At 37.3% G+C, this 17,145-nt stretch overlaps 1 protein-coding gene across 1 annotated transcript; it reads left to right on the forward strand.

The window, feature by feature from the left end:
* Positions 1–14,360: 14,360 nt before the first annotated feature.
* On the forward strand, positions 14,361–16,898 carry prg (piragua). The gene is made up of 2 exons (XM_014237987.3): positions 14,361–14,760; positions 14,821–16,898. Exons 1-2 carry the CDS (start codon positions 14,545–14,547, stop codon positions 16,618–16,620), a joined length of 2,016 nt encoding a protein of 671 aa, XP_014093462.3. The 5' UTR covers positions 14,361–14,544; the 3' UTR covers positions 16,621–16,898.
* Positions 16,899–17,145: the final 247 nt, after the last annotated feature.

A 17,145-nucleotide genomic window follows, 5' to 3' on the forward strand; every position in this document is an offset into this window, starting at 1 on the left:
GACGAGCTGAGTTCATTTAGACATATCCATTGGTTTGTTCCTTTATATATACGCGAATCGGTGCCTCACTTTTTGATATATCAATCTGATAACTAGCCCCAAGAAGCTGCTCATTTGTCGGAGCCGTCGATATCGGGTCACTGTGGCAGCTGTCATACAAACTGATCGCTCGAAATCAACTTTTTATTTAACAAGATATCTTCACGAAATTTGGCACAGATTATTGCCTAAGGCAACGCCACAATCTCTGAAAAATTTGTTCAGAGCGGATCTCTATATCATATAGCTGCCATGCAACCTGCTCGATCCAAATTAAGATCTTGTATGAATTTTTTTTTTTATTTGACAAAATATCTTCACAAAATTCGGCACAGATTATTGAGAATATAAAAAATGTAACTGTGAAGGGTACTATAGCTAAGCTGAAACCGCGAATAATGTCTTTTTTGGTTTAACATTTTTCAAATCAAACCACTGTGCCATCGACTGTTCTACCCAACCACTCCACTATGATCGATATGCGCTATCCGAGCGCTGTTTTTGCTTCGTGTGCTATGCAACAATGTGTACAACGACGTTGTTATTTTACTTTACTCATTTATTTAAGCCTTCTATGTACATGTTGTTGTTGTTGTTATTATGGCTGTTGTTTCGTAACATTATAGAAATTACATGATTATCCATTGATTTCGAACATCCTTAGGCAAAAGATGTTAAATTACAGAGTTGCGCTCGTGTATTCGTGTACATCCAACAGTCAGTCAGCTAAGTCGCGGCCGCCAAAACGTATTCACGCTTACAAAACTCAAGCTCAACTTCAAAGTGGCACGCCCTCGTACGTCAACCCGCGCCAACCAAGCGGTCACAACGCGTTTGCCCTGCGCGCGCATCATTGCATTCCTTGTTCGCTTTGCCGATATTGTTGTTGTTGTTGCTGTATTGCACGCTTGCGCACTGAATCGTCGTGTTGTCAGTTCTGATGTGTATCTGACAAACGCGCAGCAACACAACAACCAAGCAACAAAAGTCCACGCACGCTTTGCTAACACAAGCGCAGTTCACGTGAGTGGCGTGCAACATCAGGTACATGTATTTATGTATGTGTGTATGTGTTTGAGTCTGCTTATAAGTCGCTTAAGCGAAACTTATTGGATTTGTGCTCCTCCTCACAGGATATGAGCGCGGATTTTGCTCTCATTCACAATTAGATATGTAGAAATCATGCGCCGCTGCCCACACAAGCACGCACATACACACATACACTTACATGAAACATATATACCTACATATGTGTATACCTTGAGCTAAACGCAGGGCCTAATAAATCTGCGTGTGCCTTCGCTTACTTTTGTTTTAAGCTCTTGACGCTTTATTTGTTATGTTTCAATTGTTGCTGTTGTTATTGCTGTTTTTTTTGTTGTTGCCATAATAGTTGCTATGATCCTCGGTTAAGATGACAGCCATGACTGACCTCATAGCGAATTAGTTTCCTAAATTGCTTGATGCCAGGCATAACATTCGCTACAGATTGACTAGTTGCTGGTAGGGTCAAGAGGATACTGGTGACTGCATACGAGTATATCTGTGTGGAAGCGCAGTCAGTCTTCCAGGCAGGTAGGTGGAATGCTTTAAATTGAGCGAAGTTTACGTGAAGTATGGTTTTACTTATCGCTATTCGTATATTTGAGTACACCTGAAGAAAATTTATTCGCTTTTGGTTTGACCAAATGAGATGACCTCTCATCTAAGTTTCTCATTAAGCTTTTAAAGTGTCTCTCATTTATTGTGGAGTTATAGGCACGAAATAGCGGGAGAGATACAGAGGATTAAGTAGAGAAAATAGCGGGAGAGATACAGAGGAGTAAGCAGAGAGAATAGCGGGAGAGATACAGAGATGTAAACAGAGCGAGGGAGAGAAATCCAAAAGCAATTAAACTTATTATTTTTGAGAAAGCCAGAGTGGAAGAAAATTTGTTATCAAATGTTAAAAATGTTATTGAATCGAATGAAAATATTACTACTTTTATAAAACTCTTCTTTGTGAGGTTTTATCTAATCAGAACTTAAGTCGATAGTTTCGGTTCTAAAAATTAACTCTGTTAACTTCGGCTACACTGAAACAATAATACACTTAACACGTGTATTTTTAATAGCACAAAAGGGTATAAAAAGATCTTCATCTTGATTTTGAGCGGTCATTTTGTATCGCAGCTATATACTAAAGTGATTCGATCTGAAAAATTTATTCGTAGATTATACCACTGTCTTGGACAATAATCCATGTTAAATTTCATTAAGATATCTCGTGAACTAAAAAAGTTTTCCATATTACACCATGCATTCGATCGTTAGTTTGTATGACAGCTTTATGATATAATAGTCAGATTTGAACCATTCTTTTGAAGATCATAGCACTGCCTTGAACAACGATCTATGTCATATTTTTAGAAGATACCTTGGCAAATAAAAAAGTTTTCCTTGCAAGGACTTTATTTTGATTGATCAGTTTGTAGCACAGCTATATGTTATAGTGAACCGATATTGACGATTCCCACAGTTTCCTGGGGAAAATAGGCGTGAGCAAAATTTCCGGTCGATATTTCAAAAAATACTTGATAGGAGCTCTGACGTTTTCTTCTGTGTGTTATTAATTTTGAGGCAAGCTTAATTTACCCTGTTCGAAGTGCGAAAATATAAGTACTATTTTTTCAGAGGCCACAATGGGAAGGTAATTACGGAACACCATTCTAGTTATAATAATTATCTATAGATAAGTAAACTTCTATAAGCTGTCTACCCAAAAGCACTGAAAATACCGTTCGTCGCGGCCGAGAGTAAGAGAGAAAGAGAAACAGCGGAACTCTAATATAATGAAAAACGTAAAAGAGTTTCGAAACGATGATGTTTTGTGTCTGTAAATTTATGCCATTAATTCCATGTACATAAATGGTGGACCTCATTCTGATTAGCTTTATTTCTTAATAATTATTTAGTCTATTTTGATTTGGTAACGCATAGAGAGAGAGTGGAAGTGACAAAACGAACACACTACTGATAACAAACTAAATTGGCTGCACTGAAAGACTAAAGTCAAGTTAAATATTTATAGTTTAAGAAGTGGGAGAGGCATATATACCCTTTATCTTTGAGAGAAACCAAAACTGGTGCAAATGAAGTTAAAACTACAGGAGAGAGTGAGAGCAAATAACATAACCTTTAAGAATTTGCGTCTTAGACTAATTTCATATGGTAAAGAAAACTTGTTCGAATCAAGTTAGGAGAGTGACAGAAAGTGTAAAAGAGGGAAAAAGTGCGACAGAAACAAAATTTTTAAGAGCTTATTTATTAAATTATGTTATTGATTTCTTATAACCATAGAAACTGGTGCAAACGATCGAGTTTGATGGTCACCGGAAATTATTCATTAATGGAACTCATCCGGTTGAACAGGAGGAAATGATATGGAATTGCTAGACTGAGGGTTTAATACAAGTATAGGCGTATATGTCACCGATAAGTCAGTAATAAGTAAAATATGTCAAAGAGATATAAATGTACTAAATATATCTGAGTATATAATACCATATATTATGTATGTTGATTAATCAGCTTCAAGTTGCGGTAAGGAGAAGCCTCATCATAAATCACTTTAGCACACATATTTTCTGTTGAAGCAGACACATGCTTTCGCACACTCAACACTCAGCGGGTGTTCACTAACTACTCACTACTGACCGATTTACATAAAGTTGTGCCACTTTTTGTTGCATTTCCCATATCTGCTATATACGAGTATGTATTTGCTGATTATGTTATTACTGACCGTTAATGTGTTTTGCGTTTTACAGCCACTTTTATCCACTTATACTCATATTATAGCAGTTTGTACACTTTTACGAAGGTAAAATTTTAAAATAATTTTTTTTACGCTTTTGAGCTAAAGATTTTCACTTATAAAATTTTTTTTCATATTCTCAGCAAATTTGTTTAAACTTATATATTTTTGAACACGTTTGTTAATGTTTTTTTTTAGGTTAGATTAGGTTAGGTTAGATCGCATACTTTCTTTCGTGCCAATTTCATATATATGAATTCAATAAGTCTGAGTAGGGGTCCGGTTTGCATTCAAGCAAAGAAGTTAGATGTTTCATAAGTCCGATCTGAGTTAAAGATGAGGTTAGATTGAATAAAACCAATGGCAACGTATATTAGCTTGCATTCAGTAAACAGGCTAACATACCGGGAACCACGAATATTAACTCCTTGGATAGCTAGAAACCCTGGTCCGTTGTGACGCCTGGAACTCTTTAGTATGGAAAAAAAAAGTCTGTCGCATAACGAGAAAGCGCCTTAAGCCTGCCATAAATTTGTTAAGGCGGCTAATATCATTTTTCGCTAACTCTGCTGGTTCTCCGAAGGTATGACTACCAAGATGTGTCAACCTCAATATTACAAAAGCTGGACGGTGGAGAAGACAGTATCTAGATTTTCCTACATAAAATGGCAATGTAATTATGATGATAAGAAAGCGCCATAATTTTTGAACTTTATGAACAAATAGTGAAGTTTATTCTTTAGTTTCAAGTGCTGTTCAATACATAAATGAACTTAATAATTTAAAGTTATACTATGAAGATTATTTTTATACTATCCTATTTTAACGCAAAAATCTCGGAGAAAGTATAAATTAGTTTGTGAAAAAACGACCGCCACTAAGTTCCAGACAGCTATTAGGAATACAATTTTTAATAAGCTGCCTTTAGCCTGCTAACTCTCTCACTCCAACAGTTAGTTATTAGTCAGGCCCAACTTTAAAATAAGCGGAAATCATATTTTCTCCAGTTTTATTTTTACATATTTTTGCTACTTCTTAATGCCAGATCACAAAGCTTAACAAAAATTTTCACGTTGCTCACTTAATACAACAAAATTTGAGCTTATCTATAATGAGACCATAAAATTTTGCATACCTAACTATCTTCTCTCGCAACAAACCTGAAAAGTCAACATTTAGATTAGTACACATATCTGAAATCATCACCAAAGTACACTGTAGAGATCAAACCAGTCCTTCAAAACTACCTAGGGGCAATATCGTGTCAACTGAAATGTTCGCTTAGCACTCAGCACAAAAATTGATAGCTTACTCAGCTTGGAAAAATCGAAAACAAAACTTCCATGTATAAATTGAAATTGAAACTCGGCCGTTTGAGATTGCTGATTTGTCGGGTCGAAAATTAAGGATATGTCTGACCTTTTGACGGATATAAATTCATTTTCTAGTAAGAATTCTTTGTTGAACCAATACTACACGCAAAAGTATGAGTTGAGTTTTTAGCGGAGATTAAAAAGTGATAAAAATATTGGTGACAACTGTTTACTGTGAAAACTACGTTGTCTCGTGAGGTCATGAGTGAAAGGAGTGACATTTTTTAACATTGCTTTGACAGTTTGTCAATTGTAATTTTGTCTCTGTTATTCATGGCATATGCCATCCGATCAAATTTCGCTCGGACTAGTTCATTTAAACTGCTCGTGTAAACCGAATCGACAAACTATGGTTATAAGAATTTTTACAATGAAAAAAAATTAACAACGAGTTTATGACGATAACACCGAAGAAGTTAATGAAACAAAAACATCGAAAAAAAATTAAGAAAAGAGAGCTTGAGAGATAACAAAGGGTCTCAACAACTCTTATGGATCGGCTCAAAACATTTTGTTTGATGTTTTGGGTATGAAGCGTTGTAATGCTAGATTCTGACCTAAAAACCTGAATCTTTTGCAAAAACGACTTCGAGTACTGGTCACAAAAGAGATTATTAATGTAGCTGAGAACCCTATATTCGTCATTACTGGTGACGAGACGAATAGCGTTTTAAAACTGAGCCAAAACCGATAGACTAAAAATCGCTGAGGCATTGAGGTCATGCCAACCGAGGCCTTTAACAATTGGATAAAGCGTTGGCATGCTTGTGTGGCAAAGGAGCCTATTTTAAAGTCGACAATAAAAAATTTTATAGCAATACGTGAAAATCTTGTATTTTTTCTCAGCAAGTGTCAAATTTTATTGTTAAATGATATGGGGATATTTTTATTTCTAGACTATTTTCTATAGAGCAAGGATATACGACATAATGGAAGTTACTTTTACTCGGATGCCATAATAGATTTTTATAAGAAATGCCTATTATTAATTAATATTTCATGTTTTTAAAGTTTTCTTAAACTGGTTGAGAATTGCAAATGTACGCATAACCCCACGAACGAAATAATAAATATTTGCATGCAGTCAAAAATTATTTTTGTTAGAGCAATAATTTCGAATTTTCCATAAATTATTTGCAGTGTACCTTTAGCATCACTTTTTTGAATCCGATCGCCACTTTGATTAATCGCCTCTAAATCGTTAATAGCCGCAAGGTAATCCCTGCTAAAATACGAGTATAGTTGTATTATATACAACTGGTAGTGTATGTGTGTGTTGCTACAAAGCGCTTGACCATGAAGTTGCAACCTTCGCACAAAGGCGAAGCGCAATTTTCAGCCGACAGACTGAGGGATGACTTAAGCGCTGAGTGAAGCGTATGAGCAATGTGGGTGCGGTTGGTTATCTGTTACCCAAGAAGATTGTTTAGAATTTGAATTTCTATACAAATAAACATAAGTGCATGCATACATACATAAATCACCAACAAACAGTAATTTGTATGCTGCCAATGCAAAACAAGAACAAATGAAAAAAAATAACAACAATTTTCGTTAATCTAAGTTATATTGTTGTTGTTACTGCCGCTGTCAGTTCCCACAACTCAATACAGCATTGCCACGTTGCCCCACTTTCCACGTCAACGCGATGTGCGTGCATTGACAGCAGGCAAATTGACTTTTTGCTCGATTCACACCTTGCGTCCCTCTCGTACTCCCCCTCTGCCATCACTTAAAAATAGCACTCACAATGTCAGCGCACGAACGCTGCTTTGTTGCATGCAACACTTTGCTGCATTACTGCTTATCAATAATCATGAAATGCTGTAGCAATGCCACGAAAAATGACAACAACAAGAAAAGCAATGCTTCACAATATCGCAACATGACCGTTGACAATATGTAGTGGCGCGCGCGCGCGGTAGCAACAATGTCAGCGCCGACGAACACGCAAGCCACAGTAGCGTCGATTTTGATTTGTGGCACGGCAACACGCCGCGCGCTGCACGACGCTGCTTAATACTGTTTGTTAAATAACATTGTACAACATAGTGTAAAGAAGCGAAAGCGCACACGCAGCCAAAGCGCTCGGACAGTCCATGCGCACGTTCAAGCAATATCCTTTAGCATAAAAATAAATTAAAATATTTCCAAAAATCTCCAACGTGCGCAGGCGCAGTGGGGTTATGTGTGCGCGCGCTTGCTTTGCCCAAGCATATAAACGCAGTTTGTGGTATTTTTTTTTTACTCAGGTGGCACCATCGCACCGTTGCGCGTCCCTCGTGCCTGCTTTCACATCGATAAATTATTCATTTCTGCTTTTATACCAGCAATTTTTCATTATTTATTCCTTCATTTCGCAGCGCCTGTTGCATATTTCACTCGGTCGTGTATAAGCGCTGACTTGCGCATTGCGGCAAGCGGTCCGTTACTTGCAAGTGCTGATGGACTTCGACGACAGTGTGGCATTCTCGGAGAATTGTTTTCTCCTACTTCTACTCCTTCCACTTCAGTTGGGCAAACAAATGTCTTGCGCCGCACTACACCCGCTATACGCGCCATGCACCGCGCGTCACCGCCACAGTGTCACGATGAGCGTCGCGTCGCGTTGCAATATATCGTGTGCGTGATTTAATGCCGCCACAGCGCATGGCGTACCATCAGCATTGGCATACCTTGTCTGTGACAAACAACGCCAGGACAAATTCAATGACAATGCCGAGCAAACGAGTCACACCGTTTATCTTTTCGGCCGCCTCGCATTGCCAAAGCCGCAGTCATTACTTAACTTAAGCGTTCAGCGCTTGAGTGGGAGCGCGCAAGGCATGGCAAAAGAGTAAGTGCAGCTATATTTATGTCTTCTTCTTCTACTTATTGCTGGTTTGTACTTTGCATAAACAGTCGGCACTCAGCGTTCACTCATATGCAACTAAGTACTAAATTCTATGGTGTAAGGTTAAGTGCAGCGCGCGCACAGAAATACTCGAGCATTTTGCGCATTGCGCTTTCCCCACGTTGCTTTGTGGCATTTGTTGCTAGTCATCGCAATAAATTGGATCATTTCAGCAAATTGTTAAACACTCATCACTCACTACACTTAAGACGAGCTTCTACGGCAAGAAAACGTATCGAACGTAATTTAATATGTGAACTGAAATGCAAATACTGCAGAAGCTTTTAGAATAAGTTATGGTAAGTCGTCTTGGATATTCATATGTATAAGAAATGAAGTTTTTTGTCCGAGTTGCAGAAATCCGTCTTTCAAATAAAGTTTAGTTTTAATTTACTAATATAATTTTCAATAAATAGAGTGCAGCTGTCAATTGTCAATTATTAATGTCAGAATTTGACAGGACATTGTCAACTGTCAACTGTCAACGGTCAGCTGTTAACATCATAATTTGCACGGACATTGTCATTTAGCTTTAATTTGACAGCAATTATAAACAAAAGGCTTGGCAGAGTCGGGAAAATGGAACCTAAGAAACTCATTTCTTATGAAGAAACTACTGATTTTCAAACTCTGCCACATTTCTTTCTTCAATTAAAAATATGTGTTTTCTTGAACTCAGTTATTCGTTCGGAATTGGTCGCTGAAATAAAATATATTATATTAAGCATTAGTGAGCGGGCTTACTTCAGACGGCTGGGGATTTAGTCATCTCAACGGAACGCTTAATTAAAATTTGGATATAAAATGGTGATTCGCGCTCTGAGTTCCTGTTTAGTCATACTAGGTCTTAGCCAATGGAGGCAGAATGAGGTCTTCAAGTGGAAAAAATCACATCATAAATTATTATGGGCCAATTTCCGCACATAAAGAGCTGTCTCTGTTTTGTCATACTTTCAGTGATGAAAGGGTTGTATATGGTATAGTTACGCACTACCACAGGACCTGAGGAGAGTCTTTACTGTCCCACTTTTAAGGAGAAACTGCTCCTTAATCGCGGTTGCCCTCGGGCGGTTTTATTAAATATTCGAATATAAATATATTTTTGAGGTTAGCTGAAGGGATAGAGGTAGATATTTCTATATTTGGCAAGCTTTGACATTTTACGATTTTCAACTACTCTATCGATTACAGAAGGCATGCACTAAGCGATACTTGGAGCTAATAAATTATTGAAATTTTGAAGGAATTTTACAGTTATAACTACGGCCTAGGTAATGTTGTGTTTTTCTTTTTTTTTTGAGAAGTTTTTTTGATAAAAGTGACTTCTATGCGGGAAAAAACGAAGCTTCGCAGGCATTTATGATTACAAATTAAATTCATCAGCTGTTTGGGACAGACTCGTAGGAACAATTCCGAAACTAAGAGAAGTTGTTTTAGGGTTTCGAATATAGAATGATACAGTATTTCAGAAGTTAATAAAATTTCTCGAATCATGGATATTTGATTTAACAGATGTTTTAACTGTTTTGAAACTACTCAAAAAATAAATTATGTTGAATTTTTCTATGTATTTGTACAATGAAGAAAGTATATTGAGCTTGCCACGAAGTGTGTAACTCCCATGGAAACATCAGTATATATATAACTGATCAGTGTGACGGTTGTTGATTTAGACATGGATATGTCCATATTCATATCTAATCCCCACTTGGGTGGTAAGTATTAAGTTTGTCGCATTGAAGTCATCTAACGGTAGGCACAGGACATTGGCGCTGAAAAGAGGTGGTTAGAGTCATGCGGCGACTCATTACACGCAGAACATATATTTGATATGTTCAGGGTCAATTCTGTATAAGTACGAGTTTAATCTGAAGCAGTAATCAAAACAAAGTTGCGCAAGAGTCATTCTCTAGCGGCTTAACTCCAAGTACGCCATTCACTGGGAGGGAGTCGGTAAAGGTGTTAATGGATCCACTGTGAATCGTGGTCAGTGTGTGTTTCTTAAGTTTATTAAGCCCGTAGTCTGGTCAGCGTACTGTTTAATGTCGTCGACGTAATCAAGGAGTATACGTCTGTCTATATACACACAAACTAGTCCTTCAGTTTTTGAGATATCGATCCGAGTTTTCGCACACATCCTTTCCTCCCCAAGAAGCAGCTCAGTTGTGGAAACTGCCAATATCGCACCAATATAGGATATAGCTGCCACACAAACTGATCGATAAAAATCGAAAATTGTATGGACATTATTTTTATTTGACAAATTATCTTCACGAAATTGGGCATAGCGTATTATTCAAGGCAAAGCTATAATTTCCGTAGAAAATTTTTATATCGGGCCACTATAGCATATAGCTGACATACAAACTGATCGCTCAAAATTAAGTCCTTGTATGGAAAACTTTGTATTTGACTAGATATCTTCACGAAATTTGGCATGCATTTTTATCCAAGGCAATGCTACAATCTCCGCACATATTGCTTAGATCGGACAACTATAGCATATATGTAGATGCCAGATAAAGGTCGTTTTGTACTCTTTGGTGCTATAGAAAATGCATTTGTGGAGGGTAAAGTAGGTTTAGTGCAGTCAAAGTTAACGTATTTTCTTGTTTTCACATAAAAAATCTTTCATATTATTTTTATTTTTTTTAGTTTGAATAAATCGCATTCAAACTGCAAGGCACTGTGAAGCACTTCACTTTACAACATATTTTAAACTTTCTGAGCTGTGTTTTAGGCACATTGCATTAATAATATTTATTTCTGCACATTTGCATCGTAGTAATTTTACTTCTTTTACTTTGCATCTTTTCAATAAATTTGTTGACTCAGCTTTGGTACCACGATTTAACTAAAACCACTTCCACGTTATTAAAAACAAAAAAAAAAAATATAAAAAAACAAAAAATTTAACGCTTATAAGCATTAATAGAACACATCAATATAGTATTTACACGCTTTCAGACATACATAGATTTGTTGCCATTAAACAAGTGTCACGCCGAAGCACGCGAACGTCACCAAATAGAACAGCAAAATATATAGCTCAACTGTAAACAGAATATAAACAATTACGTATCACAAACACATTAGTAAATAAATAAACGCGTGAATGAAAAGTCAGCGCTGCGCATGCGTGCGAACGATTGCGCCGATCCCGATTGAGTGTGCGACTCGTTGGCCAAAAGTTTACATGCAACCTGCAAAAGAGCAACAACGGCTCTGTGTATGTGTGGTAGTCGGTGAGTACGGTCGAAATACAATTGTGGAAAATGGGTAAAAAATAAAATTGGCTTTTGCACAGGTGTGTTGGGCGAAATCTTCGTTGGAGGGTTAAGTGTTGCGATCAATGATTTGAGGAATGTTGCAAAACGTCTTTTATATGGTAACTAAATTGGTAAAATAGTTTAGATTGATCTCTCTGTGAGGTCAATTATTTCCTGTACAAACATGTTTGTTGTTTCTACTGGCAGTTCGGTTCTAAACTAAAGCATTTCGAGATTTTTAAAAACAATCAGCGAGGCTTGTGCTGTCATACCAGATTTAGATCGAAAGCCATCAGGGACTACAATGCTCATTGATGAAGAAACTCCAAATGGCAAAACCTAACTGTTTAGCTTAGATCAATCCATTGCGACCGAAATTTTCTTAAATCCAATAGATCGCTTTCCAGTACTTTAGGTATTTTATTGAAAAATAAAAAGTTTTCAAGATGCGAGTTTTCTTCACAATCTGCACTTTTACTTTGATATAGTAAAGAGAATTGTATATAATTTTTACATATTTCTGAGGCTTAATTATATATTTTCTCTAATCAAAACACAAAAAATTTAGATTTTTTGCCACAAAATTTTTTTTCTAACATTGTAAGCTTTTGCCTAGGATAAAATATCTCTGTTTTCGCTGTATTCAAGATAAAAGCTTGCAATGCCTAAAGGGCTAGTCTGAAAATCTATTTTTTTTCATATTTCGATAGGTTATTTTTTTTTCATATTATCTTTAATACTTTGAGTTACAGCCTTCTAAAGTGTCGTCGCTCAGTTCAATCGACTCCATCAGTTTATCTTTTACACGTTTTTCTCAAAACTAGATTTTTAAATTTGCTTGAGTGACAATGGATCCGATCACTTATAATTTTTTTTTTTCAAAAATTCAACCTTTTTTCTTTAAAGGACGTCATTTTGCCAAATATAGTTTTTTTTGAACGTATTTCACTGCATGAACACTATTTTCAGTAGATAAATCTTTTGAAGTTGGAAAAATATTGAATTTTAAAAAAAAACAATTTTACAATTGATACAATAGTTTTTTTTTAACTCAAAAATCGAATTTTTTTATGCACTAGGTGTGAGACGTAGTGCACGGTTAAATGGCATGATGGCATTGTAATATATATACATATTGTACTATATATATTGTATATACATTTTATAACCTCACACCACGGCTACGTTTCCACACGACGCAGCAAAAAATATAATCTAACCTTACTTATTTTCAAACAACTATTACATAAAAAATCTTCTTTTAACTTACCAGATTATTTTGGTTTCCTTCATATCACCTTTTATTTCTTATTTTTATCATTTATAAGTATATCGCACGTTTCCCCTCCCACATACTTGATATTTCATTTCCCACGCCTCCTGTATGAAGTCCTCGCTGATAATGTTCGCTGAGCTGCAATGAAAGATCAGTATTAATTACTAAAAATTTGCACTGTTGCAGAGCATACAAACACACACATACCTAATATATCAATCATCAGCGCTAGCACGTAAACTTGACGATTTGCTGTGCCACAACACGTCATCACAATTGTTTACAGCTTGACTGCAAGTGACAACATTAAAGCATAATGCTATACAAACACATATTAACACATATACCCAAAGAATTGCACATGTATATAGATCGCACGCACTCGCGTTACTCTCATCCATGTATTCGCACATTGCGATGCGTAACAGCAAGATGCCACAGCTGATGCTTTGATTTCTTGTAGTGCCAGTTAGACTGTCAGATAGCAGCTATGCTACTTGTTTGCTCCATAAACATGATCATGTGTGAAGCATTTTAATCGAATTATAATTGAATAACCTTAAATGGTTGTGCAGCATACAACGTGCGTTGCATTTAATTGCAACTTGTTCTTTACTCATGCTGTGGCGGGGCACTTGTTGCAGCATCTGTCATTGTTTTGCTTTTCCATGAACACTGATATGTTGGATAGATAACTGTGCTGTTACGCGCCCACTCCTGTACTATATCGGTTTTGTACGTCGGCTACTCTACAAATATATATATGTATGTATGTACATATGCTGCAGATTGTTGCTGCGTGAGCGCAATTAACTGAATCACCGTTGCAGCATTCCTACGACCAAGCCAAATGATATGAGCTGATATGAATGGGCGTGAAAAACGTTTTATGGTTTATTGATGCGCGCAGTCAACTGCATATATAGATATGCACGTTGCATTTACGTGCTTACTTCTGTTTCGTTTACCAGCCACTTGCCACAATATAAACGAGCTCATAACTTTATAGGATGCGTATTGAAGAAATGTTTGTAGAACACACACAGTTTCATGGAATTGGTTGCAAGAATTTTAAGGCATTTATGTTGCAATTCACTGAGTTTCCGGCTGCTAACGGTAAACGCTGTGCACAAATAACTGTCGCGCCAAAAAATATGTTTATTTCATTTTAAATGTCAACTCGAAGCGACACCTGTTGTCAAAACTTATTATATACATACATATACACATATATAACTGTTTATGTGCTGCCACATATTTTTTTTTTTGAGAATTTATTCTAAAGACTTATTGCTTTTGTGTTCAGTTTGTTTATTCTTAGTTACAAAAACCAACCGAAAGTTATTCAGTAATCTTTTTTATATTTCTATAAACTCGTAGAAAATATAATATATATTCAATTTTGATTGTTGACACCTAGATCTTTTTGCGAATCAACGAAATTGCAATAATTCAACGGGCGTGCCATCTAGCGACTGTTGCTTTAAAATTTAATTATTTTTTAACGCATACACCTTTTTCCTTGATTTTTTATTAATATTTAATCGAATAAAATTATAATTAATTTATTGATAAATATTTACAGATTTTTAAATATATAAGATATGCAGTTAACAATTTATATAAGAAATTAAATTTAAACATCGTAAAGCTGCCGTGTGTGAGCACGCTGTAATATTTCGTGCAAATAATTGCAACCCTACGTTTTGTGCAAACCCTTTTGTATTGTTTTTCTCGTAATATTTGCCGTATCAAAGTGCCGCGTTAATTTTTTTTATTTATTTCTAATAAGTTCACCGAGCAAAAACCTTCACAGTAGCTTATGACTTTAAAACGCATCGAAGCAGCTTGTTGATTACTTGTATAATACAGTGTGAGGCATATAATTATTTGCAACAATGGTGGATCTCGAAATGGTAGCTGCGCCAGCAGAGACTGTTGTAGTGGACAGCAGCACTGGACTCTGCCGCCTATGTTTGCGTCACGATAAAACAATTGTGAATATATTTGAGGAAGTACCAACACCAGCAGAGGAAAAGTCGTCGCCTGGGACTGAAACGCCCCCGAACAAAATTAATATGGTTGAGCGCTTATTTGACTTATTGGGTGTAAAGGTTTGATATAAAAAATACGTTTCGTATACAGCACATTAATAAATTGGCTTTTTCAACTAGTTTCAACACTCAACGGCCTTGCCGAGTCACATCTGTCAAAGATGTTTTGCCATGGTAGAGGCGTTTACTAATTTCCGTGAAAATGTACAGAGATGTGAGACTGAATTGCAGCGTTGGTTGGCAGAAAACTACAAAAGCGCAACAAACGAGGATGAACAACGACCAGGCCTCAATGGTAATCCGGGCAATTTCGAACCCGAAGACGATTGCGTAATTACAGAGATTGATCCCAACCAGGATTATGAAAGTTCAGAAGATGAATTTTCTATGGAATCTGATTCGGAAACTGAAGAGCACACGCCCTCTGCGACGCAAACTTCAATTATTGCTGAATCTAATTTAGCGCAGCATGATTTTAATAATTCCGCAGTGGCGGCTAAGTCAGCAGCTGATTTACATAATGCTGAAAATTCACAAACTGCAACGGATGTGTCTTCCTCCTTTGCTGCTCTACCAGCCAACGACTCGTTTATTGGTGGCGAGGTAGTGATCAAAAACACATATCTTTGTCAGTATTGCGACATGGCATTTACAACACAAGCTGAATGTCAAGAACACGAGTCACAACACGACAGTGCAGCGCCATATGTCTGCAGCTTTTGTTCACAACGTACATCCAGTCGCCAAAATTTGATTTATCACATCAAAGAACTACACGATCCGGAACGACCGTATGTTTGCGCATTTTGCAAAAAAGGTTTCTGTCGACGTTCCGATCTGAAGAAGCATACAATTGTGCACACCGGTGTGCGTCCATTCTCATGTCCCGTCTGTGCAAAGAGTTTCTCACGCAACACTAATTTGACGAAACATATACGCATACACAGTAGCGTAAAGCCACATGTATGCACGCGCTGCCCACGTTCCTTCTCCAGCGCACCCGAATTATTGCGTCACATACGCTCGCATACAAATTCGAAACCATTCCAGTGCAGTCGCTGTCCAAGCGCTTTCGCGCGTAAGGATAAACTACATTTGCACGAACAGACGCACTACCGGCGTGATGCCGAATTTTTACACCAACAGAATAGTGGTGCTGGTGCGCTAAAAACAGAAGATGGTAACAACAGTATGGGACAGACAGAAAACTTGGTAGTGTCACTCAATCCGTATGGTGACGCCGACAACGCGTCGTCACAGCCAAATATGTCATCACCGCAAGATCAGTATCGTCAGCATAGCATACTGGCAGCGCAGTTGCAACAACGACCGTCAATGCCGAAGCCGCCACCGCCGCACAAGCCATCACATTCACGCTCCTTCACCTGCACGATTTGCCAGAAGACATTTACACGTGAACGCGATTTGCAACGCCACCAGGCGCTACATCTGGACACGCTATTTACGTGCAAGCAGTGTGGCACCGGCTTTAATCGACGCGAAAAACTCGCGCGTCACGAATTGGAATTCCATGCACCACAATATCCCTGTGACGTTTGTCGCATGCAATTCTCTAAACACGATGAATATGAAAGACACATGAAAATGCATGAATTGCAACAGACTGCGACTATTGCCACACAGGCAGCTATTAGTGCGGCAACGGGTGTGACCGGCGCGTCGTCAGGTAATATTTTGGGTTTAGCTGGCTCTGCCAACACTGCCGGTGCCTTGAATTTGGTGACAACTGCAGCTAGCCCTGCCGGTAGCACGCATCAAACCACTTCCGCATCTAAAGATTTGTCAGGCACGCAGCAACGACCCACCGCTGCCGATATGTCTTTCTACAGCCAATTGGTGCCTACCATGAATCTTGGTTTCTACAGCGAAACGCGCCCTGAAGATCGCAATGGCATATAGGCAAGTGGTTCGTAGCGTCGCTACACAACGCATTTACATACTTACAACTTCATAGGCAGTACGTTGAGCCGTTAAATATAATAATTAGACATAGACAACTTATATGCGCGGATATTACTAAACACAATCTACATTTAATTTATACATAAATGTGTATGTTTCTACTGACATATATACATTGGATACATATACATATGAACATGAAATAAATAACTCAAAATGCCATAAAATCGGTGCAAATCAAAATATATTCACATACTAACATTATTCACAATCAACTCACGTCAGTAAATCATTTGTCAGTAAACCATTTAGCAAAATTAGCATCTTGACACAGAAACCTCTTGATTTGACGGGTGAGTACAATTTAACTGATTTTTTTTAAATTATATTGGTTGTATTAGGTATCGCCGAAATTCGTCGCAAGTAATTATAATAACTATTTTACGTACGAAACAGGGGCAATCAAAACTAATTCGACTAATGTTTTTATAGTACAAATACAAATATAAATATGTGTATCAT

The sequence above is a fragment of the Bactrocera oleae genome, chromosome 3, assembly GCF_042242935.1.
Source record: "Bactrocera oleae isolate idBacOlea1 chromosome 3, idBacOlea1, whole genome shotgun sequence".
Lineage (NCBI taxonomy): Eukaryota > Metazoa > Arthropoda > Insecta > Diptera > Tephritidae > Bactrocera > Bactrocera oleae.